Source organism: Neocloeon triangulifer, unplaced genomic scaffold (assembly GCF_031216515.1).
Source record: "Neocloeon triangulifer isolate White Clay Creek 2 clone unplaced genomic scaffold, ASM3121651v1 ptg000002l, whole genome shotgun sequence".
NCBI lineage: Eukaryota > Metazoa > Arthropoda > Insecta > Ephemeroptera > Baetidae > Neocloeon > Neocloeon triangulifer.
The window spans coordinates 4,310,398-4,337,106 of NW_026775545.1; the positions used below are offsets into that span (position 1 = coordinate 4,310,398).

At 36.4% G+C, this 26,709-nt stretch overlaps 1 protein-coding gene and 1 long non-coding RNA gene across 3 annotated transcripts in view; one reads left to right on the forward strand and one right to left on the reverse strand.

The window, feature by feature from the left end:
* LOC132202353 (carbonic anhydrase-related protein 10-like) overlaps positions 1-26,709 on the forward strand; it is a 65,472-nt gene that overhangs the window by 24,485 nt on the left and 14,278 nt on the right. For both annotated transcript variants that reach the window (XM_059629214.1, XM_059629224.1), the window contains exons 2-4: positions 673-723; positions 17,839-18,164; positions 24,044-24,139. In XM_059629214.1, the coding sequence (XP_059485197.1) occupies positions 673-723; positions 17,839-18,164; positions 24,044-24,139 (473 nt within the window). The remainder of the gene's footprint in view (positions 1-672; positions 724-17,838; positions 18,165-24,043; positions 24,140-26,709) is intronic.
* The window catches only part of LOC132202363 (uncharacterized), a 42,937-nt gene that overhangs the window by 474 nt on the left and 15,754 nt on the right, over positions 1-26,709 (reverse strand). The gene's annotated exons all lie outside the window — the stretch shown is intronic.

A 26,709-nucleotide genomic window follows, 5' to 3' on the forward strand; every position in this document is an offset into this window, starting at 1 on the left:
TACAGATTGACTTGCTTAATTAATTGCAATTTTTTTATTGTAGTGATTAAAAAAAGAAGGAGGGGATTTCAAAAAATCAAATAACTAATAAAATATTAGTTTTAAGTAGAGTTTAAAATGTTGTAATTCAATATTTTGTTGCACTGATTTTAATTAAATTTTTGAAGTCTTAAAACACTTCAAATAAGTCAATTTTTTTTTAATAAAGCATTATATATTTAGTTGATAAAGAAAGAAAAGTCCAGTCAGAGGTCGTTAACTTCTGAGGTATTTTCAATCAAAACCTGTGTTGTGGTTCTTTAAGATTTAAGAATAATTTTCAAAGGAAAAAATCAAATCATACTCTGGCGGATGGGGTCTTTTTGATCTCAGGAGATTTATAAAAGTCTCTGTTAGAACAACTATTGAATAATGTTTCCCTCCCTAATTTTTTGTTAATCAATCTAAATTTTTTTTTCAACAATTTGGCCTAATGAAACAAACCATTAAGTGAAAATTGATGGTCAGATAGTCCTTGACATAGATTTTATAGAGCATATTTTAGTCTCATCACCTACACTGATACACAAATATAAGCTGATAGATAGAGCGGGAGATGTTAATGGTGTTTCGCGTGTGCGCTGTCAAAACGACTAATTAATCGTGTTCACCATGTTTGTTTGTTTGTTACAGATGCCAGCTGCATTGGCTGGGACCAGTGGTGGACATATGACGGAATATCAGGTGAGTCTGTCTCCATTTGCAATTTTTCAAACTTAACCTCCGATGGCATAAAAAATAAATCTCTTTCCAAAGCTTTGCCCGAACCTGAATAGAAGTGAGCGTTTTTATATCGGCGACCTTTTCAATTATACGGTCCAATCTTGATTTTCTGTTTGGGAAATCCCGTCACAGAGAGAGATGGATTGAAAAGATTACCGCGCATGTGATTATCCTTTCATCTTTTCATACGCCCCGCACGCATGCAAACGTGAAAAGGATCGAGAGAAAGGAAAAGAACGGAGCTGCGGTCTCTCGTCGTCTCAGGGGTTATTATTTACACCTGGGCTCGACCTGAGCGCATTGATTTTCGCGTGTAATCGCCCGAACGTGCTGCGACTTGAAAACTGCACCTTAAAAATTATTACCACGGCGCAGAAGGTCCTAATTCGCGTTTAACAGATTGTTACCTACTTAACGCCCCAAATGCAAACGACGCCTCTTTTAATGGAAAACGGCAGGTTCATTTGATATTTTGCGAGGAGAATAACTCGCACCTGGTCGGTTTAATGCGTATTAGTGGCAATAAAAGTAGCGGTCCCGACCAACCGACCGGCGTAATTGCATCATTTCGCTGCGAAAGAATCCGCGCGCGTGTTTTTTTTTTCACAGGAAATAACCCAGACTGTTTGCGCGCAGTTATTCTAAAATTTTATGGATCGGAAAGAGAGAGAGAGAGAGAGAGAGAGAGAAAAAAAAATTACTCCTAAAAATGCCGTATATTTGACGCGGTCATGTTTAAATTGTTTCGAGCTATAAATGTAACAGTGTAGAATTTTGAAGTAGCAAATTTACAAATTTTTTTCAAAATTCAAAACACAATCCCACCTGTTACAAGCGTAATATTCTGTGCTCCATACAAAGTACTTAAATTTTGCAAAAATTAATCAACCAGTTGCAAATTATTTTTATTAATATCAAATGCATTTTATTGCTCTTTATTTTCATTAATAAATTCTATTTTTAAATTTTTCAGCTCTTTTAAAAATCCAGAGCACTTTATGTAGACTATTATAAGACCTAACATTGAAATTTCAACCAATAGCAATTAAATTTGATAATTAATTGTTTTTATCATTCCAATCTGTTCGTCATATTTTACGCTTTCTTATAATTTTGACTGACACCGAGAATATAAAATATTTTTTATTTAACTCATTATTATTCTTCTCATTGTCAGTTGAAAGTAATAAATAATAATAATCAATTTAAATTTGCTTCCAATTAAATCTTGCTGAACACTAATGATGTTTCTGTTAAGTCACCAGAAATAAAACATCCTTTTGGATTTTTTTTTTTTATTTGGAAAATCACTAATTAATCAGAGTGATCTCTAAAAAATTTATTGTGAAATCCACCTTGACTTAATTTTTATTTTTTCACGAACATAAAAAAATATGTTTTAATTTATATCTCATGTCTTGCAATGAAATTAATAACTTTCTACAAACGATCTATTTTCCATTAGAACGTAATCAATCAAAGCAACGTCTTGCGCAACTTAAAATAAAGACGTAATTAGGGCCGAAGTGGAGTGCAAACAGAATATATTTTGAATGATGAGCGGCGGAAACGGGTCGAGACGGGGCTGGTCTTCACCGCCCCATTGTAGGCTTTTTCGGCCGCTCGCGCTCTCGCGCGCGATGGCATAATTGATGGGGGTTGATGGACCTCCTGTTCCTTCCTCCGATGCCCGCTCTCAATATTTCATGTCCACCTGCACTCGGCACGTTCGCTTAACAAGACTATCTATTGCCCCGAAACATGCGAGCCGCAAGACGAAGAAGAAGAAACACACCGTGGCAGAAAAGCTGTCTTATCTGGCGCAGGCAAGAGCATTTGTATTCAAATTCGCCGTGCTCTTATCGCGCGGTTCGCATCGCAGATTGGCCATCTCGGCACGAGAATTGAATCCGGCCTAGAGAAAGCCAGAAGGCAGCGAGCGGCAAATTAAAAATGCAAAGAGAGAAAGCGGCTGAGAGAGAAAGATGGCCAGATAGACACCGCAGTGCCCGCCGCCGATTTACAGCCCCGAGGGCGCGCATTGCGGAGGAAAAATAAAAATGGCGACCGTGTCGAGCGGGACACGTATGTGTGTTCGACAATTACTCGCCATAATGACGTGCCGAGACGATCCATGCATAATGCCTGAATTTAGCTGCGCCGCACGAAGCCGACCATATTTCCCGGGCAAATCCTTCTTTCCCACGTCGACCTTTCGAGAAGGATCATTTAGAGAGATGCGCTTCATAGATAGAAAATATACTCAATTCAATAAATGTAGATAAGCCGATTCATCTAATTTTATAGTCAATAATTTGCTCAACAATTTCTGTATTGGATATCCCTCATGGGATGCAAATAGTTTACAAAATCATAAAGGCCTTTAATAATTATTTTATTAGCATTAATTTACTAGTTTTGAAGCTTTTTTAGGTAATCTTTTAAATATGATATTTTTCTGAAAATAATCGATTTTATGTAGAATTTAAATAAAAAAATGTGATGTTAAGAAACAAAAATAAAATTAAATTGTTTAAATTGTATGAATCTATTTATAAATCTTCAGGTTTTATTTGTAAATTTTATTAAATGGAGAGAAAAATTATTTTTTTAGCCATGAGGCTCAATTTGTTCCAGTACTTTCTAAATTTCTATGCCATCAGCAATCAGCAAAGACAACATTAAAAGAGTTTGACATCAGCCTTTTTTGGGAATCAAAACTAACGAATCATTTTTGTTGAAACAGAATATATGACGATTTTGCGCTTTAACAATCTTTGGGAAACACCAAACAAACCTCAAAACTTTGATGTGACGTCTCTGTGAATTAGGACGATTTGTAAAGGAGATGTTCTGTTGGAAAAAAAAATTAGCAGAAATCTTTATTATGTCATTTATATCAGCTGGCAAATGAAGCATAAGTTGATTCACATCAGTTGATTTTTGTACTTGCAGACTTTGGAAGAATTAAATTAAAAATTTCAACAGCATATTTTAAAATTTGGAAATTTTTGAAAATAAAAATAGCTCCTTTTGAAAGTTTTCAACACTTGGTATTTCAAACTATGTAATAAAGAGCAGGAAAAAATAATTTCGGCTCTGTTCATTTCCCGTCGACGCATCTCTGTCAAGTTTTGCTCTCCTCAGGCGTGTGTGTGTGTGAAAAATTCAAATCTGCACCCCGACCACCCTCGCCGCGCACGATTTATCGGGTGATTATTCGTTTCATTATATGGCGACGCTCTCGGCAGGTAATCCGGATGATTTATAGACAAGGAGCTGCGCCGCGTGACAGTTCGCTTGCAGAGGAACGTGCTTTCTGTGCGGCGGGCCGGTCAGCAGCTGCTGCGAAAAATTGGCCATTATTGCAGATGTATCGGACATTGGTGAATTTATTAGGCCGGCAGTCGAAACAGATACACGGGGCGCGAGTGAACGCGCGGGCGAGAGATTAATTCATTTTGAATAAATCCACGTCATCCGCCAGCCTGCACACTCTCACTCACCCGTCCGTCCGTCGCTATACATGACGGCCATGCAAATTCAAAGGGCATCATTGATTTTTGAGCACTTAAATTACGGACACACCCGGCATTTATATATTCGCTCTGTGAAAAGTGTGCGCCAGAGATATCGCACTTTTTTATTCATTCGGCGCGCTCGGCTGCTCTCATTCGCCCACGGTTATTCTCGCTCGCTCGCACATGTGCTCTAATATTTTTATATATATTTCCAATGCCGTATATTTAATCCTACTTGATGTGCAGCTTAATCAACTTCATCAGCATTTTTAGATTGCACCCGAGCGATAAATGCAAATTCGCCCCGCGGCGCTAATGCCGGATTGATGCGTCTGCCGGCGGAATTGGGCGCATATGCAATTTGCACGAATTATTTCAACTAGCACACGCGGCCCGTTATTAATCCGGCCACCGGAATCAAATATTTACCGTCTGCGCCGTTCGTTTTATTTGCGCACCATCACAACAAAATAAAATACTCCGTCGCAAATTCAATTTTCCGCAATCGGTAAAGGACCACTTTTTGTGAGTTATAATTTATGAAATTTTCAAAATAATTTCCCGTATTGATAAAATTTGTAAATCAATTTGATTCTGTTTCTAGTTATAATATTACGAATATTACATACATTTTTATTTTTTACATATTAAAAAAACGATATTCCAAGACATATGATACTTATTTAGGCTTTGGAAAATTACTTGTCTTTATTCAGCTGTTTGAGATCCAAATTGGTGAATAAGTAATTGATATTTTGTAATTCGAAATTAAGCCCTTATGGATGTTTTTGTGATCATTTTTTGAAATAGGTAAAAATTGCTATTTTTCTAAAAGAAAATTAAATCAATTTTAGGTGAATAATTCTTTGAATATAACTTTGCTGCTTTTTTAATCCTATTTTCTTTGAGTAATATTAATTATTGAAATGTCTTAAAAAATATTTTAATAACATCACATGAAACAAAAAAATGGTAAATATCTTTATATTTAGTTTCATATTTAAAGTTCATCGATGTATCACAAATTCAATAAATTACAAATTTGATCAGAGATAGATACATAAAAATATGCAATGAAAATCCTAAAATTTACATTTGAGTGACAATAATTCTCAAAAGCATGAGCTCCTTGCTGAAGGAACCATACAGCTTTACATTTCACTCGGCTTATCTTCATTTGTGTCCACTTGTTAGATGCGTTTGTTTCCGCGTATCCCTGTAGGGACCTATTTTCAAAAGGCAGCAAATTTCAATTCTGCGTGCTGCTATTTGACCGCAAATGACCACGAACCTAATAGCTTTTCAAACAAACTGTCAGCGTGTATATGTATGTATACTGCGGGTGTGATACGCAACCTCAAGCTTCACTCACTCTCCCACTAAGCGGCTTGTTCTAAACAACTTTGGTCCCTTCCGGCGTGACTAAATCTGAATGCCTCAGTTGCAGTGACAATCGAGGGTGTAAATGGAATCGTGTATCTGCAATTCTGCAATATTGTGTAAACCTAACTGTGTATATAAGCTAGAAAGTTGAAGTAAATATAGATGTTACTTCTGTACCATATGCAGAAAAGCAACTCATTTGCAATTGTAACTTGATCAATGTATTTTTTTTTTCCTTTTTCCTTTATATTTTAATAAAATATTCTTCTTTTTAAATAATTGAATTTACTTAAATTTAGATTGATCATTGATCTTGAATTTAAAATTTAAACAAAATATGACATTGTAAAGTGTATTATTTAAATATATATTATATATCCTTTTTATTTCAAACTCATTTGAGTTCACCTACAACTTAACTTTGGCAATTTTACAAAGCAATTTATATTATTTAAATAAATGCACAAAATGTGTACAAAAAAGCCATTCAAGAACTAACCATTAATTGCAACAATATCGATACTTACTCTTATTTGTATTTGTGTATATAGAGTATGTAAGAACAAGCAATATTCTACATTAAAAAGTATTGTTCAAAATATATATTATGTGAAGTACTTAGTAAATTTAACATTGAATCAAAAGATGATGATCAACCAATCTATTTTATTTTAATTCACATAATTATATGCTTTATATAGTATCCAAATGACTTTGTAAAAAAAAAAAAATAGGTAATCTCTTTGTGTATTTAATTGCTAAAATAATAATATCGTTAATCGTTTTATAAAAATACAGCTTTTCAACCATTAAAAATCTAATTTAATAAAATATTAATTTAATTTTCAATAATATGAAATGTAAATAAAATTATAAATAAATGTGAATTACAAAATAAATAAATATTTTTTATAGTTTTTATAATACTACAGTATTATTTAAATTCGAAACAATTTGATGCGCATGGAGACATTCGCAAAGTAAAAAATTTACGAATTTTGTTTTTTAATCGGCACATAAACTGTACCGAATTATCTAATTGTTAGCCAAGGTGGAACTGGAATGAAAATTGTTTGCAAGACACGGAATTATTTCATCGTAATCCAATCAAAGGCGTAGAAATCCTACAGCTCTTTTTACGCAAGCACATAAATACAGAATTACCTCGAAGTGACCACACATGTAATTTCTCTCCGCCTCCTCGGAGGATCCGGCGGCGTTCGGAGGGATTACACGGAACGACCTCTGTTCCGTTGTTTTTCCAGAAAGACAAATTCCCTGCGCCTCTGGTGGAAATAACAATCTGATCGGTTTCGCCGCTCTCGCAGAGAAAGAAAGAAAGAAAAAAAAGCGGATCTTGTAGCGGACGTGTGTGGTGCAAACGTCGATCGGAGGAGCGCGAAAAGCAGCCGGCGGCAAGTGTAATTTTTTCACGGGCCAAACGAGCGGCCAGGGATTTGGAGGAGCTCAGGCAACCCGCGAGATACGGGCCCGGCATTAAGCGTCATAAAATTATGCAAAATTCAAGAGGTGCACCGACGGCGCGCGCGGCCGTAAAAGCGAATGAAAAATTCAGCCCACCTAATGGCTTGTTTATTAAAATGCAGCCCCGAACCGCTTTCGCTAATTGCCGCCTTTGACTTACACCAAACTTTGAATCAACAAATGCCTCGGCTGCTCATTTGCATAATTAGCATCGGATGCGCGCCGCTCCGTCTCGGTGTCTCGCTTTCGAAGCGACGACCAGACTTAACTGTTCTCTTTGTCGTCTCGTCTCTCGTTGTTGCTTTTGTTGTTGTTGTATACTCAAAATTTAGTGCCGCTCGCTTCACGTTTAGTGACTGAGCACGACGGCAATTTAATTTTATGCCGCGGCTGTTTTCGCAGGCGTCCGCAAAATGGGCAATCAGCGCACCTTAAAAATGAGAGAGAACCCGTCGCGCGCAAGGGAATCGTAAAATTTTAAGAAGAGCTTGTCGAACAAAACGCTCTTGATTGTACTCCCTGGAGAAGAGGCGCTTACAACGGGTGGAACACTGGCGGGATTATTTTGAAGCTTTAATAATTTGCAGATTTCTCTATGAATTAAAATGGCTTACAATTTTTAATTTTTACTAAACGAACATTGTTGGATCGGAAGGATATTAAATTAATTTTTAAATTCCTAAAATACTTTAATTTTGATTGTTATTTTGTATGGGAATAATCGCTAAAACGTCTCACAAGTATATTTAAAACTAAATAATTTTAGTCGTTTTTAATTTATTGAAATGAAGGCCGTAGGCGTGCCACAAATTAACTCTAACAATTTAAGTCGTTTGAATGACGAAAAATTGATTGATTAATTAATACACCATTCAAATGTTGCATCATTAATCGCCATCATTATGGACTAAATTCGCACCACTCAGCATAAATAAATCGCAAATCCACAGTTAAATCTGCACTCCAAATGGGCTCACTGGTGCATGCGTGCGTGGCCTAATTAATTAATGCCCGTCCTAATTAAAATTAGAAATGTTCTCCGGTATGAATGGAGAGTCTGCGGCGAGTGATGTGCATCCATTACGGCTGCAAATGCAGCCTAATTTGATGAGAGGCCATCACGGTAATAGCTCGGCCAGACTGCTCCAGGGTCCTCGGAGGCCTCGCTCGCTCGCTCTGCAGCCGGCCGACCTTTGTGCTCTCTCACTTTTGATGTTTGCAGCTGGCCAAACAATACATAATACATGTGCACGTTTGTATACACAGCAGGATGTGGCCGGCGCAAAATGCAGCCGGATCACGAACCCTTCCTTTCTTGCTCCAAATCTTCTTCTTCGTCGCGTTTATCCCCCGAAAATCCCCCGCCAAGTTTTTCCGCTTCTGTGAAACTCTCGGCGTATTATAATCTTGCAACGGAACATAATTAATTATTATTCCGACGGATTAAGAAGTTTTGTGACGGGGTTACATACTCTGCTCTAAACACCACACACGTCAAAAGTTGGTCTTTGGTCGCTGCTCTTTCCCAAACACACGGCCAACTTGGAGTTTAGACGGAAATTACCGGAGAGGGATAACAGTTGCTTTAATTATTAAGCTTGTGGTATTTATGCCCAGATAATAATCTTGAAAATAACTGAATTGATCAAGAAGGTTTAAATTAATCATGAAGGATGATAATACTGAGTTCATTATGCACCCCTGATCTAAAAAATTTTGAACTTCGTGTGCAAGATTGACGATTAAAAATAATAGATTTTTGTTTCAGGAAACAGAGCTTGTGAAATATTTTGTCATCTAAGAACACTCAAGAATAATTGATGCAATATATGCTCTTAAAAATATAGGAGCTTGATGAATATTCATTATTATTTATTAATAATTATTAATAAATAATAAACTTATTTCTGAAGACAACATTTAAATAATGCAATTATTTAATCGACTAAAAGCCTTGCGCTATGTCGCCAAATTTCCATTATAAATGATTGAATTCCACATTTCTGATTAAAATTACATTGAAAATAAGTAAATCTAGTGCCTTCCAGCATATGAGCGTTTTCCACAACTGAATAAAAAGATATGATGTAAATAACAAGTTCTGGTTTTCTTTCAAATATTAATGGAATTGAATTTGACATTTTATAATTTTACACAATTCTTTTACTGAATAAAAGGGGAATTAAATATTATTTGTTTTGCTTTTTTATACTTATAATTCTGGAAACATGAAGACGACGAGGTAATAAATTATTGAAAGAGCATAGAAAGTTTTTTTTAAAATCTTTTGTTCCAAGTGCTGCGCAAGCATTCACTGCAGCTGTGTCTGAAGAGGGAAAGATTCACAGAATCTCGCGCAAGTTTATTAGAAAAAAGAACGAAACGAATAAGGCAATAATATTTTTGGCAAAAGTTTGTCGCGCGAAATCCCTGCGGTGCGACGATTTTTCGCTCACTCAAAACGAAACCGACTGCTTCATGTCGATATTGGAAAACTTAAGTAAAAGTGTAACGGCGCGCGCCGGCCAACAAACATTTGCGCCAAAGCGCGCGTCAGCTCAACTTTTATAGACAATTATTGGATCTCACACAAGCGAGCTAAAGCGACCCTGGCACAAACTTTTCCTTTCTACTTTTATTTTTTTTTTTTATCTAATAACAACTACAGACAAGCCAAAGTGGTCCGGCTGACCCCTGAAACATCTGCGGCATATTTATAGTCATCAATTCGGGAACGGCGAGGAGGAAACTTCCGAAAGTGGAAATTTGAGACTGAAACTCAGAAATATGTATTAAAAAAACGAAAAGTTTGATAAAATTCGAGATTTTTTTTAAGAGAAGGCTTCTAAAAATTCACTTACTTTCTTCAGTATTAATGAAAATTTTACGTTATGCTCTGAGATTACAAAAGATTTCATAAAAATAAAAAATCTTGGTTTATTCTTGGTTTCAATAGCTGAACATAATAAAACCTTGGTTGCCCTAACATACCCCACAGACAGTGCAAATTGCAAAATATAAAATGTTAATAGCTTTGTGTTCTATTATTTTCTATAACAATTTGCTCCAAAGTCAACCTTTTAAATTAAAAAGAAATATGAAAAATTATTTTACTTAAAATATGCATTATTGAACATTTGAAAATTTTGTTAACTTTTTTATTCGAAATTTAGATAAAAAATAAATAAATATTACAAAAGTTTAATACCACTTAAAGTATTTCTTGAATCTAATATACATCTTACTCTCTTAAATTTTGAGGAAAAAATTGACACTTTCTTTGGCTCACCAATTTTTGAATTTTGCCGTATTTACATGGAAAATAATAATATTTCACTCACCCACCATGACATGAAACAGCCCCTTTCCGCAGCTTAAAAGAAAGATTCTCTACTCGCGCAGTGAATCAAAAAGTGGCGCAATAAATTCGTTGTCATTCCTCACGCGCAAGGTACACATTTATCTCCGGAATTAAGCGTCGCAAACATGCGTTAGAGACAAAAAGAGACGCCGTTTAACGCGCACGATAAAGTCTCGGGGGGCTTAATTGGAAGTCTTGCTGTGTGTGTGTGTGCAATTGAATCGCACACACACACACACACGCGTTCAGAGAAAGCTATTTATAAAGAGCGGCGAGACGTCGCGAAAGGCGCAGGAAGAAGAAGCGTCGCACTCCTCGTCTCGTATTTATTCAGAGAGACCGCATGAATACACGCCCGCTGTCGGCGTTGCAGCGTCGACTAATAAAAAAATAGGAATTTTCCCCGCAAACGAGAATTCATGTCACCCACACTGCTATTTTCATCTTGACACCGGCGTGAAGGCGATAAATTCAAATAAACACGAGAAAGAAGAAATCTTTGCCCGAGAAAACGAGGCGGAGAATTCACACCTCTCCTCGTTATGTACTTCTGGATACACAAACTTTTTCCATTCACCGCGAGACAGCTTCCTTCCACCCTCAATCCTGCTCTCACTCTCCCCGTGTCACTGCAATTCCCTCTCACAACTTGCACGTTGCGTCCGAACGACTGTCGTGCAATTTTTTCGCAATCAACACGCGACCTTGTTTCGCCGAGAGGTGCAAATTGCCTAGAGTTGAATCGTCCAACTCGCGTGGAATAGCTGGCAGATTGGGATAATTTAGCTTCCTAAGTTGAGGAAATTGTCTCTAAAAGTTTGAGAGGCGCAGAAAATTGGCCGCGCCTAGCTTCACTGTGCAGAGATGTTGTTATTTTAGCAACCAAACTAAAAAGGGAAAGTTTAAAAAGGTAAATTAATTGAAATAAATTGAAAGCGACATTTTTTGAAATCAATTCTATTAAAATTTGAGAAGCGGTATCATAGAAATTCTTTTATACTTTAATCTAATACTATAAAGAAATTTCCTGTCTTGTCCTTTTTCTTTTCTTTATCTTTGCAAACTCATCGATCAGAAATCTAACATCCGAGTACTTCAGCTCTTTTCGCAATCTGCTTGTTCGTCGCCGATGCTGTGCTCTGCTTGCATGGCTTTATCCTCACTCGTCCGCCACAGCGAATTAAGCATGCAAAATTGATCAGCAGCTGGAAATGTGATTACATCTGGAAAGCACTTTGGCCGCAAGATTCGTGCCACTTGAGCGACACGTTATGCAAAAAGTGAGCCGGCGAGCGAGCGGTGCAGCGTGGAAACTATTTAAGTTTCGAGCGCAGTGCTTTGAATATATACAGTGGCAATAAAACACAAAGAGCAGCACCGCGCTGACGAGGACTCTTAGCATGCTAATTTATTAAAATAGTCGCGGTTAAGATGCTAAAACTTGTGTGACAATTTGTGCTCTTGTGGTCGCCGCAGCTAATTCATGCAAGTCATGTTAAGTAAACAGAGGGGCACCGTTTGCGTGGCTCCACTTTTATTTGTTTATGCAACCGAGGTCTCTTTCTTTCCCTTCCTTTCTTTCGGCCGAGTTCGCAGCCACAAGCATTCGCCTCACGTGTCATTATGGAAATGCAGACTGCCGTTTTAATTGTCGCCGCTCGCTTTTATTTCCGCCTCACGGCACCGGCTTGAATCGAATCGGTGCTTCTGAAAGCGGATCGGATGCAAGCTGAGGTCGTTGTAGATGCAAATGTTGTCCTAAGTAGGCGAACGTGCCGCTGTTGATCATTTCTATAGCTCTGCACTCTGGTTATGCAAGCATTGTTGCGAAGGAAGAGAAGCAATTTGAAAGGATTTTTATGCATTTATTCAATAGCAAAGAAAGCATCAAGAAAGTGCTTTCACTTAAAAATTAAAAAAAAAATTAGATTGGTATTTGATTATTGTTTAATATTATTGAAGTGAAATTAATTTGATATGACATGATTTTAGACTACATTAAACAATAATTTTTAAATTAATTTATCGAGATAATTAATAGTTATAAATGTACAATAATTGTTTACACAAGCGATAAGAAGATGATAGAGGACCGACAAACATAATTTATTAGACATTCTCATGAACCATGATGTGGCTGAACTATAATTTATTTTAAAAAAATCTAATTTTTTAAGTATATTAGAATAGTAAAATCATCAAATGAAACTTTAAATTTATAAGTATTAATTCGCATTTTAATAATATTTGTTATAGTTTCAGAAATTATACTTATAATTAATAAAATATACTTAAAATGAAATAAACTTGATTTAAATTGAAAAAATATATTGAAATTAAAATATCTTGTGGATTTTATTATTAACAATGTAATTAATCTATTTAAAATTGGTTTGTAGTACAATAAACATTTAGCAAGGAATGTGCTTGTAATTAATTGGTAATAAACCGAAATCCACTTAAGCGAGATTAAGCCCTGGATTTGAGCCTCATTCAGGTTGATACTAATTTCCCGCATAAGCGAGTCGCACGGTGCGTGCCAGCATAATTGTCAAAAGTTGGCAGTCACACTCCATCAACCCTTGATGGCTGCGAGTCGCAAGGGCGCGCGAGGGTCCCCGAAGCGCCATTATTTCTGCTGCCGAACGAACGAGGCAAGTTGGCTGGTCGCGGCTGCGAGAGAGCAGAACGAACGACTTTCTCGTCTTATTTCTATTCGGCGAGCGTCTCAGGTGTGACTCGGGCGTTTAGCTCGAGTAATAAAGTACAGCCCTCTTTATTGGGCCTTTTTCTATAAAGAGAGAGATGTGCCATGTGTTCCGCTTGATTCCGAAAAAGGAATTTTTATTGCCGAATGGACTGCCTTATTTTACTTACTAGAGAGCGAGAGAGGAAAAAAAGAATGAACAAACTTTATGCGGGCGTATAAAAATTGGAAGCGGTAAAAATAATCTCCGAGGATAAAACGCGACCACAACGCAGCTGGTCTAATTGAATTCGACCCCAGCGGTGTCTTCTTGAATTCCTTTTTATTCTTTCTCTCTCTGCTTTTCTTATTTACTCCCAGGCAGGGATTGCAGTTGACGTAGGGGTGGGCAAATTGTCGGCTGATTTGAATTAGGAAAGCAGCGGAGCAGCAGCGATTTCGATCATCACGTGTGACGCGCACGCACGGGGTGCAGTCAGATATGAAACAGGCTGCGCTATTACCCTGATTGAATTAGCTGCTGCCGGTGGAGGTAGTTGAGCTTGTCTCTGCGGCGCACACGTTATTTGTCATTACGAGACGAGCAGAGACCTGCTGGGCGCTCGCACCTGCTTCGCTCCTCTTTGATCGAAATCTGCGGGCACCGTTGTTCACGATTGATTACTTGCTGTGGATGTTGCGTTGACACGATGCAAGTCGAAAGCTCTTGGCTAGATAACATTGGGTTTATCCACTTAAAGCTCTAATTATAACAAAAGTCAAAATCAGAATAAAATTCATCAATCAATGCGTTGCATGGAAAATTTTTATCCCGACAAAAACATCCAACTATCTTTGCCAATAGACCAGAATTTAGATTTTTTAGGAGCCACGACTAACTTAGTTCTATCTAAACTCAATACCATGAATTTGAAAAAAAGATTTGCCCTTCCGGTTTCGGCCATTTTAATTGAAAGTTAAATTTCTTTGTAGATATATTATCTTTTTAGCGGTGTTTCACATTTCAACAAAGAAACACTGATATAATAGTCGAATTCTCAAGTTTTGGAGCCCCCAAAAACATTCATCTATATATGCCAATAGACCAGAATTTAGATTTTTGAGAAGCCACGACTAACTTAGTTCTATCTAAACTCAATACCATGAATTTGAAAAAAAGATTTGCCCTTCCGGTTTCGGCCATTTTAATTGAAAGTTAAATTTCTTTGTAGATATATTATCTTTTTAGCGGTGTTTCACATTTCAACAAAGAAACACTGATATAATAGTCGAATTCTCAAGTTTTGGAGCCCCCAAAAACATTCATCTATATATGCCAATAGACCAGAAATTAGATTTTTTAGGAGCCACGACTAACTTAGTTCTATCTAAACTCAATACCATGAATTTGAAAAAAAGATTTGCCCTTCCGGTTTCGGCCATTTTAATTGAAAGTTAAATTTCTTTGTAGATATATTATCTTTTTAGCGGTGTTTCACATTTCAACAAAGAAACACTGATATAATAGTCGAATTCTCAAGTTTTGGAGCCCCCAAAAACATTCATCTATATATGCCAATAGACCAGAATTTAGATTTTTGAGAAGCCACGACTAACTTAGTTCTATCTAAACTCAATACCATGAATTTGAAAAAAAGATTTGCCCTTCCGGTTTCGGCCATTTTAATTGAAAGTTAAATTTCTTTGTAGATATATTATCTTTTTAGCGGTGTTTCACATTTCAACAAAGAAACACTGATATAATAGTCGAATTCTCAAGTTTTGGAGCCCCCAAAAACATTCATCTATATATGCCAATAGACCAGAAATTAGATTTTTTAGGAGCCACGACTAACTTAGTTCTATCTAAACTCAATACCATGAATTTGAAAAAAAGATTTGCCCTTCCGGTTTGGGCCATTTTAATTGAAAGTTAAATTTCTGTGTAGGTATATTATCTTTTTAGCGGTTTTTCACATTTCAACGAAGAAATACCGATATAATAGTCGAATTCTCAAGTTTTGGAGCCCCACCAAAAACATTCATCTATATATGCCAATAGACCAGAATTTAGATTTTTTAGGAGCCACGACTAACTTAGTTCTATCTAAACTCAATACCATGAATTTGAAAAAAAGATTTGCCCTACCGGTTTCGGCCATTTTAATTGAAAGTTAAATTTCTTTGTATATATATTATCTTTTTAACGGTGTTTCACCATTCAACAAAGAAACACTGATATAATAGTCGAATTCTCAAGTTTTGGGGCCCCCCCGAAAAACATTCATCTATATATGCCAATAGACCAGAATTTAGATTTTTTTAGGAGCCACGACTAACTTAGTTCTATCTAAACTCAATACCATGAATTTGAAAAAAAGATTTGCCCTTCCGGTTTCGGCCATTTCAATTAATAGAGAAAAAAAAATATTCAGTAGATCTACTATATAAAATTTTGTTAAGCGATAGAATATATATTTGGTCTCCCAATAATCATCAAATAAGCGCGAATAATACAATAAATTTATAAAGAAATCACAAATTAAACTAAATTATTTTGAATGAGAAATTAACACTAATAAAAATTTTGGAATTGAGCCAAAAACATTTATATATTACAATTTATAGAAAAATTAAAATATAAGAATCTGTTAAGGAAATTGCCAGATTTTTTTATTCCTAAAAGGAAGCCTGAAATAATTGCAATATGTTTTCATCCCGAAAATTTTTCTTTCAAAGATCAGCTGAGAAGTCATAGTTTTTCACAAATTCTTTCAAAACATAAACACCAAGCAGCGCGTATATGCACGCTATTGAAAATTCTTCACGCTTTTCGCGACGAAAGAGATGAAAAGCGGCGCGCGAGCTCTCATTTTATTATGTTGCGTTTGAACCTGCTGGTGGCGTTTTATAGTCGACTCGTCTCTGCTTCAGCCGCGGTCTTTGTGCGTGCGTCGAGAAATGCAAAGCCTCTCATTTGCGAGGCTGACCCCGGCCGGCGTCATTACGACGCGCGATTGTCGCGTCCGCGGCCGAGCAAAAACTCGGTGAGACCTTTTGTATGCACTTGGCGAGGAGCAGCAAGAAAAGCGAGCCGAGAAAGAGAGAGACGAGACGGGGATCGACCCATTTTGCCGGTGCTTACTTTAACGTCGTTCTTTGCGGTGGATTACACGGAGTGCACACCTGTGTAGCACCACCACAGGCCCCACTTGCAAACATAAAAAAAAACCTGCGCTCCTTTTTAGCCCGGCGGGCGCAATTACTGCAAACAAGCGCGGCCGCCGACTTAAGGGCCTCCGAATATTATGACCGATTGCGCCGCTGAATTAAGCCGCGCAATTATAAACTAGACCGAATGAGCAAACAATGCTGTGTATGTATGCATGTGGTGACGGTAGAGCTTTCTAGGTGAAAAGCTCTCCTGGGTCCCTATAGATAAAAGTCGTGTATTTATCGCTTGTTGCAGCGACTCGCTTGGGATGTCTAGGTGCGATTCTGAACGGCTGAATGGTTTTACAGTTGCGATGAGATCGCTGTAAATTTCATTCTCCAGAGATGGAATGGGAAAATAAATTGCTCTTTCAAATGCAGTAATAATAAAATATTTATATATTGTTTGAATAAAAAGATCTTTTCAAAACAAGACTTTAAAAGCTGCAGCCTTGAATTATTGAAATATTAAAACAAAAAAAGACAACGTTAGATATTTTTTTTTTAAAACTCTGAAAATCAACAGAACTTAATAAACAAAGTTAGAAGAGGTAAAAAATAATTTAACGCTGGAGCTTAATCTTATCCCAATCAATTCAAACTTAAAACCCCTTGAGAGAAGTTAGTCCTTTGATAAATTTAAAATTTCTATTAAAAAAAACAATTTAAAATATCCTCATTCTCGACAGGTTCTCTAAGGTTAAAAAAGTTTTCACTGGAAAAATCACCTTTTTGATCCATAAAATATTTCACAATCAGGAATGTAATGAATTACCGATTTGTGGATTTTTAAGATCCACAACCTTTGCAAATTAAAAATTAATAAAAATTATCCCCTAGGCATGATCAAAATTTCCATTTCAGCTAGAAAATGGAATTACATGATTTTGTCGATTCCAAATTCATACATAGTGTATCGCAGGGCTATGCAATTATCGAGCGGTGGTGCACATAGTGCTCAAACGAGGGGGGTAATTCGCCTCGCTATTGCTTATTCAACCATAACGAGGGTGCTAGGTAAACAATCCTCTTCAAATAGTGTTTAGTATGTAGCTAGGGCGAGCATACACTGTACTGTGTGTAATGCAAGCCCATCGAAGCCCCTGCGAGTTGAGGAAACGCAACCCGCTGGAATTAGCTGCTTAGCGAATTGCCTACCTCGCAAAGCCGAAAATCTGAATATTGACTAAATACGTGATAATTGTTGCAATTTTGACTTTGCTGACGATAGGATTATCCAGAAAATAGTTTTAACTTGATCTATTTAAAATGCATCATATCAATTTAAAATATAGCCTCTATTTGCCTCTTTTTAAAAAAAAAAAATCAGTATCTCTTATTAAATTTAAAAGTGTCATAAATTAAAAATTAGACCAACTCACCCACCTAGATAATTGTTTAATTTAATTTATTTTAAATTGTTTCAGGTCCAGCTTTCTGGGGATTGATCAATCCCGATTGGGGCATGTGCAACAAAGGTCGGCGGCAGTCACCGATCAACCTAGAGCCATCGAAGCTGCTGTTCGACCCCAATCTGCGGGTGCTGCACGTGGACAAGTCGCGCGTGGCCGGAACTCTGGCCAACACGGGTCACGGGCTGCTCTTCACCGTGGACAACTCGTCGCGGGCCGTCAACGTCACGGGCGGGCCGCTCAGCTACAAGTACCAGTTCCAAGAGCTGCACCTCCACTGGGGCCTCCACGACGGCTCCGGCTCCGAGCACTGGGTCAGCGGAAGTCCCTTTCCGGCTGAGGTGAGGAATTAATTTGCGCCAACATCTGTATCATGCTTGTTTACTTGTGAAGTTGTATAAGGAGCTTATTAATTTCCTGCTTGGATGAATTCTCATGCAAGATTGGAAACTGATTATTTTGATTGGTATTTTGTTCTCAAGGGAAATTAAATAAGAAATTTAGCCAACATTATTAATAGTTGAAGATTGAAAATGGGCAAAAAGAATTATATATAATTTTAAAAAAGGAACTTGAATTGATTTTTTGATGATTTTGAATCAACGAGGCTTATTTAATACAAATGAATAAAAATAATATTCAATAATAGTATTAACTTTTAATGAAAATATCAATTTTCTATATTCAGTCTTTTTTTATCCTCTTGTAAACTCAGAGAGATCCATTTAAAAACAATTTAAAAGGAATTTTTTATAACAAAAATCATTGAAAAATAGCATTTATATCTTCTTCTCTTGGCTATTAATAATTATACTAATGTAAGTTGCAAGTTGCAAAATCCAAATTGGTTGGATTATAAATTTATTGGACTTATACGTCTTATTTCGATCAGAAGAAAAAGATGTCTCATTGATGTGAATACAATTCAGAGAGAAGGAATACAAAACTAAGAGTGGAAAAGATTCATTTAACAATCTATTAAATTGAGAATATTCTAAAGGTTTCCAAGTTTCATATATTTGTGATGTTTTTTTTTTCATGATATTTTTAGTTAAAACTAATCAGTTATAATTTATTAGTAATTATTTTTAATAAAATTAAAAAATTATTTACGAAATAATATTAAAATTTGAAAATTTTATTTATAAAAAAAAAATGAAATAAGTTTATTCCAAATTATAAAAAATGTGTTTTGATAAAATTTAAAGATTTAATATTCCGTCATCTTATTTTATATGTCATGAAATGAATCATACGTTTTGCCCAGCAAAAAACGGCAGAGAGACATTCTGGCCTCTCATAAAGATCCAGCACCCTGTTGAAACGCCGTAACACGAGCGCATTACAATTTAAAGCCAAGCCTTCGACGCCTTCAAATTAGCGCGTCTCCCACTTAACGGAGTCGTTGGCGAAAAAAGCCGGCGATGGATTTTTCCGATAATGGTAAAACAACACGCCCGGCGGCTCTCGGAAGCTCGACGACAACGAGCGGTACTTTACACCGCACAATTCCCGACGAAATTTCCTCCGTCCGGAGAAAAAGACGCCGCGGGAGAGGATCGATTAATCAAGAATCGATAGGGTGCAGCACATAAGGGTGGGTCGGGGTGGCGACTTCATCAATCAGCCGCGCGCGCTAAAACAAGCATGTTATTAGAAATTGGCTGCTGCTGCTGCGAAAGCCGGTGTGCGGTTAATTTAATGGAAAAGGGCGGCTTGTCAGGGGTTATGACACCCCGTGTGCGTCGACGGCTGCGATTTTCGTCGAGCATGAGGTCTCCTCTCTATCGCCGGCGCCGTAAAAACTCGGTGACGTGTGTTTTATTTCGGAGAAAAAGACACGAATAACGACGGGGAAGCACAAAAGCTGCTTTTTACGGTCTTTCCTCAGATTTCAAGGGTTTTATCTCAAACCCTCCTTTCCTGTTTTTTCAAACGGTACTTTTTATCCTCTCAATAAAATTAAGAGCTTGAGAACATTTTCTGATTAATTGTATTGGTTAAGCTCGGGGGAAAATCAGTGATTTTTTAGAAGGAAAAAGATTTATCTCAAAAGGCCAATGAGATGAACAGAGATGGAATAAAATTTTTTAACAATAGGAGATTTTTGTAATCAAAAAGTGATTTTAATTAAAAAAAAATTTTTTTGATCTAAAATTTAACCAGAGTTAATCAAGCAACTCAATCATCAATGAAATAATTCAAATTTTTATTTCTTTTAACGAACTTTTCTGGTTTAAAATCAGGTAAATTTCTTTCAACTACTCCCACTCTAGAAATCTTATGAAAATTTTAAGTGGAGTCCGCAGAAGCAGTAAAAACTCTGCAGTTGAAATTATGTGCATCACATATAATTTTAGGTCTTACTTGATTGTTTTGTAGATTTTGATGCTGTTGTATTTTTTCCTTATTTATTTTTTTCAATTACGTCCAAACTTTTCCTTTTCCGTGTGTCATGCGTCGTCTCGGTGGGAAAGTTTGCGTAGTTTGAAATTGAAACGAGATCGAGGAGGGAGGGAGAGAGGTGCATTTTATTTGGCCCCAGTGCCGAGCGATCTATCCATCCATCTGCGGGTCGAATAAATTGGTTGTGATGCATGTCAATCGATCCGACGTGCGCGTATCTTTTTTCTATCTTTTATTTATCCAGTCGTGAGAGAGTCGTGGAAGAAGAGCGAGAGGGAGAGTTTGAGAATAACATCTTCGTCGCCGGTCGGCAGTTTCGACACGTGAAATGGGAAACGCAGTCGAGCTGAAAAATCGTCCGCGTCCCACTCGAATGGCACGTCGCTCTTCATCGCGATTTGCCCCGCCGAATATATATAAAGTGCGTTTGCTCTCGGCGGAAATATTTGGCCAATGACATGCAGGTCGCGTGGAACGGGTGACGAATGTCGCTCTTGACAAATCACGCGACGCCCAAGAATGCGAAAGAACATTTATGGGGTGCAACTGGTTGGGCGCTTTTATTTATGCGCCCGTCGCTCGCCTCTCTTGGATAAAGAAGGAAACCGCTATATCAGGTGCCCCCCCACGTGACAAATCGACCCCAAACGTGGAAATCTTACTTAATCAGTGGGCGGGGTGGATTTCGCGTGTGACGAGGGCCGGACTGCCGGCGAACCTTGTTAAGATTTTTAAAAGATTAAACTCCAAATGGCATTAAAATGTTAAATACATCAAGGTTAAGAGAGAATTTGAAACAATTTTTTCCCTGAGGTTTTTTTACATTATACAAGGCCAGTGTTAAGTCAAAACAACAATTTTAAACATAAAATATTATATTCTATAAAAATTTGCTTCGGAAACTGTGGTCAGCAATTTAAATAATTATTTTATACCAAAACAATTAAGTTAAAACAGTTACGCAGATATCAAAGGAATGCAATTGTAAAGTAATTTACATTTTTTGCATCCCCTTTCAGCACAACAATGATATAAATATAAATTTAAAATTAATTTATATTTGTAATAAAAATTTTGAATTTATTTTCAGTCAAAAATGCAAAAAAAATATTAAAAATACTTTTTGTGATTAAAAAAATGTATAATTTAATTTGACAAAATTATGTGATTTTAACATAAAAATAAGAAGCTTAATTGCGATTGTTATGAATTATTTTGATTTTTTTTAATAACTTTTATCGATAATTCTTATTTCGATATGATTGTAAGTAAATATTACACTTGCGTATCAGTGGCTCAATTTATAAATTATATTGAATTTTTCTCATTTTCTCCTTTCAAGTCTGAATTTTCTTGTTAATCATTTTTTTTCTTTCCACTTTTGAAGAAAATAAAAATTAATCTTAAATACATATTTTGAGCTACTTTTAAGTATCAGAAAACATGATTAAAATTTAATACATTTTTTCCAATGCCAATATCAGCCCAGTCCGTGCCTGTTAGTGAACGGTGCACGCCCGGCGAGTGAAATATCCTGTTCAACAAATAGAACGACGCCCTGAGGACCACGACTTATGACAAATAATAATTTCCTTCCTCTGCGTGCACGCCGCGCGCGCGATGCCATTTTTACGATTTTATTTTGCGCGCTGCCCCCGGGGCTGGATAAATTGTTATGTGTGTGATATTATGTGTGCTCTCTGGGAGAGAACAGGAAATTCGGGTTTTCTTTCTCTCAGTTTCCCCGAAATTCAGTCCCCGCTCTCTCTCCTCCCATTTAAATTGCCAGGCGCCTTTATCTCCTGCCGGGATCGCCATGAATAAGCAAACCAAGCAAACTTTTGTTGTCCTGCGCGTATGTTTTATTATTTGCTGCCCGAAGCCGGCACCAGCCAATTGCTTGCTACACGTTTTCCTTTCTCTTTTTTTATGGAACACACACGCCGGCCGAGAAATGAAACTCGAGAGCTGCAAGTGGGAAAAGACATCTTTTTTATCATGCCAGCGAAGCAATCTGCAGCTATAAAAATATTAGGCCGCCCTTATATACTGCACCTATTCTGCTGAAAGTAGAAGTAGTTTTACGAGAACAGGCGCACAAAAACAATCTTATGAATTTTCATTTGATTTTTACGAGCGGCCCAATTGCGCGCCTGCAGGTGGATTGGCAACGGAAATTTTCATGGAAATCGTCGAGCTCTACTCGTGTTGTGTATTTTTATAAATAAAAATGCGCGCCTGCAGTTTTTTCCGTTCCACTGTGGTGGGTGCGTGTGCGCGCCAATTGAAGAAGGTGCTTGGCAACTTTAATAAAATAGGGCTGCCGGCGTCGACCTACTCAAATCTAGCGCCCGAGCTGTTGCTCTATTCAAAACCAGAGAACTAGATTTTCACTCCAAAGCTTGCAGTTTTTCTCCCGCTCGGAAGCACACGGACAAAATTAACTTTTTATAAAAATGTGTATAATAATTGGTTCTGTTGGGGGGAGAAACGCTTGTTGCAAATTTATTTTCCGCTTCGGTTGTTTTCCCTTCGGCTCGCTGACTTTTCGAACACATTACTTCGAATTTCGTCTTCCACGTACGCAAATTATTTTCTGTTGACTCGCCCCTTGACAGGCTGTTAGCAGAGAACTCGCATGCAACAGCAATTTGAATTATATACATATATATTATTTGACAATTTTTCAGCACAGATTACAAATTATTTTTTTAGGCTGGAAAGTCTTTTGGATATTTCTGAATTTTTGCGACATTTAATGCAGAACATTATTAAATGATCGCCAAATATTCAACTTAATGCTATAGACAGAATAATTGCGGTATATCATAATTTTTATGAACAGATTCAGGAGTTTATCCGTGAAATACTCTAACTTAAATAATTCATTATATTATAATAGATGATTTCAAAACCCCAATATTCTGAGAATCACATAGATCTTTGTTTTGCTTTTCAGCCAAAAGTTGTAAGTAGACATGGTAAATATGTGTTTTACATTTGCAAATTGTGGTCTTCCTTTTTCTGCTTCTCATAGGGGTTGACAATGGCTCAAAGAGCTTGAATATTTCTATTTTAAGCAAAAATATTCTGAAATAAATCATCAACAAAAACGGACTTAACTGACACATCTTTTTTGCAGAAACTACCAAAAAACAAAGTATAAATGACCAATTTTTTGGCATTCGGTAATTGTCTGTGAATTTCTGAAGTAAAGTGTAAAAACTAACATTCAAAATTCAAATATTTGGCTTTGGCAACTAAAATTCAGCACATAAATATTGGACTTAATTGGACTTAAATATACTAAATATTCCGAAAACCGCGGTAAATTATCACAAGCAAAAACTAAATGTACAAACAAACCAATTTTAAATGTGTTCCTCTTAAAATTAAGCAGCAGAGAATTTTGCATTATGCTTCAATTTAAAATTTTTATTTTAGTTAAAGCTTACTGAAAATTAAGAAATTTAATTGAAACCTAAAAATAATTTTAATTATTTCACTGTAAAATTTTTTTACCAACTCTTCCTAATTGAATTCCAACTTCATTAGGGTTGACCAGGATAATTATAAAATGGACAGTCCCAGGTGCTGGAAATTACGGTTAACTTCAACATGTCTTGGGTTTATTTTATTTTTCCACAACTTTTCTCTATTAATCCTTTTGAATGGCACTCTTTTCAAACCAGTTTCTTTCTAACAAACCTAGCAGTGACGAGAAAAAATAATGTCAAAGCACTTCCATGTAACCAGCGCAGCATTTTCTATTTACGAAGCGATCAAAATTTCATGGCACTTATTCGTGTTGCAGATCCAGCTGTTGGGCTTCAACTCGCAACTGTACAGCAACTTCTCGGACGCTCTGAACAGGGCCCAGGGCATCGTGGGCGTCTCGCTTTTGCTGCAGGTAAGAATTATTCAGCGACTCTCACAGAGCGGCGTTTTTTTTTTTTTATAACTTTTTAAGCGTGCGGAATAACATCGTATAATAATAGAAAAGAATAAAACGAGAGAGCAGGTTGGCAGCTGGCGGCGTTATTGTTGCACGCGCTGTTCGTTTTCCAATAATAACGCCGACGGCGGCGACATCTTGGCCCTATTAGAACACGTGCTGAACCCTGATACTGCCGGTAATGGCCATTCAGGAGGGTCATTAGGGCCCCTCTCAAGGGAGTCGCAACCGAAAGTGTAATTTGGCTGAGTGAGCTCGCGGCGGCGGCAACGGCGGCGGCGGCCGGGATTTTCTTATTGGCACCAAATTTTATTTCTGCCTAAAATATTGATGGCTGCCGAGTGCCGTGCGGAGCGCGAGCCAGCGAACGGAACGACGGCGCCTGTCAAAGGTGAATTGATGTTTTGACAATTTGAAAGAGAAACGTGATATTTCCGCGGCCCATGACGGTGAACGGTCCGCCGACGCCTCGCAACTCGCGCCAATTTTATTTATGATTTTTTTTCTCTTCAAAATGATTTACTCTTAAACCGAAAGATATAATCAAATTTAATTGAAGTTTTTAATTAATTTTATTATTAATGCGTTTAAAAAATAAAAATAATTTATACCTTTTTTTTCAGACTTAAAATTAGTCTAATAGTTTGTTTGCTTTTTTTAATTAAAAATTATAATGAATTTTACTTATATTTATATTTATCACTTTAATTGGTTCAACTTTTCTTTTGTTATAAATATATTCAATAATTATTATTAGTTTAACCTAATTGAGCCTGATTATTATTAGTTTATATTATAACTAACAAAAAAGTTTTTTTTTTAAACAAAGAAATCAGCGCAAACTAAAGAGCAAAGAAAGAAACTCAGCTAACGTTTCTGTTAAAGTAGCTTTCATCTAATTTTAAAGCTTATTTTCTAGTTTTGCTACAATTTATAATGAAGTAAATTTAAAAAAAAAAAAACATTTTTAAATCAATGGAATGTTTGAAGTCGTCTTATATTCTTAATAAATTACAAAAAATACAATTTCAAAAGTCTGCATTATTATGTAGTAATTCCTTATTTTGATGTTTTTTATAGAAGTTAAGCAAATTCATTACGAGGGGTGGTACCTTAATTTCAAACAATTTAATATTTTCAGCCAATAATTAGTATTTTCGTTGCATTTTAATTAAATAAACAACAACAATAATAATTTTAATAGTAATTTTCTAAAAAAAAAAACAATTATCTTTAGGATTTGTTACGCTTTGAGAAATGACAACTGACTTTTCACTTCTCGCTCTTCGCTTTTCAATTCTTTCTTTCTTTCATCGCACGCGCGAGAGCAAAACTTTGCTGCTGCTGCGCGCGATCATAATAAATTTGCGGAGCCAGGGGGTAATTTCCAACTTTTAAGTACACAAGCAGGGATTTATAACTTTTCTTGTTGTCCGCCGTGGCATTCTCTCCGCGTGTTCACACCCGCCAACTTAAATAAATTTCCTTCTCTTAAAAGGCACGAGATTCGCCACAGCCGCTGGTGGCTGGCCACACAAAAAAAATCAATCTTGGCACGCAACAGGGGCAACAGGAAAAAATATACGAGCATTGGTTTGTGTGTGTTGTGAAAAAGGGAAGTAAACTCACTCGTCGTGCAGCCGAGAGAGACTTTTATAGTGGCTGGAGAGCTATGGGGGAAGCAAACGCATTCAGCCGTGCAAACTTTTCCACTATTTTCCACTGAGGAATCAAGCCATTTAGGCGACAGTGATTGAATTTACGAGTTCAGGTTTTTGACACCTTTGCTCCTGCTGTTGTAAATTGAAAAACTGAAGTGACAAATGAGAGTAAAATAGCATAAAATCGTTTAAAAGAAATTTGGTAGGAAAAATATCCCCTGAGATGGTTGCAACAATTAAATTTTAGGAATATTAGTAGGAATTAGGAAAAAATAAATTCGATCATGTTTCATTCAGCTTCCAAAAAAACTGTCGAAGATTTATTTTAGACATTTTTTGCTAAAAAAAAAAGACTTTTTCAAATAAAATTTGATCCTATAAAAAGTCATAATTTAGGGGAGGGTGAATTAAGGGAATGAATCTTTTTCATGCAATGATTTCAAAAAGATTATTGAGAAATAAAATTCATAATTGAATTTACATTGAATTTCGTGGAAACAATTTATAAACCATCAAATTCCAAATAAAAAACTAGATGACTCTAAAAATAATTTTTAATTCATCTGTTCTGATCCTTTTGCATGAATCTACCTTGCACTAATTCTTAGATCTAATTTAATTCCTTCAATGCCAATATTAAGCAAAAATTTTTTTATTTCCAAATCAGCCAATTTTTTTATATCGGAGATTAAGTGTTAGATTTTATTTTCAGATCAAAAATTTCACAATTGAACTCTTTTTATTCGGTTTTTCTCGGTCATCTCGTCTTTTTTTAATTACTTAAAATTATTTCAGAGCCTTTCTTTGAAAATATAATCTTCCTCTGCATGAATTTTCAAAATTTTGTATGCACACATTTAATTT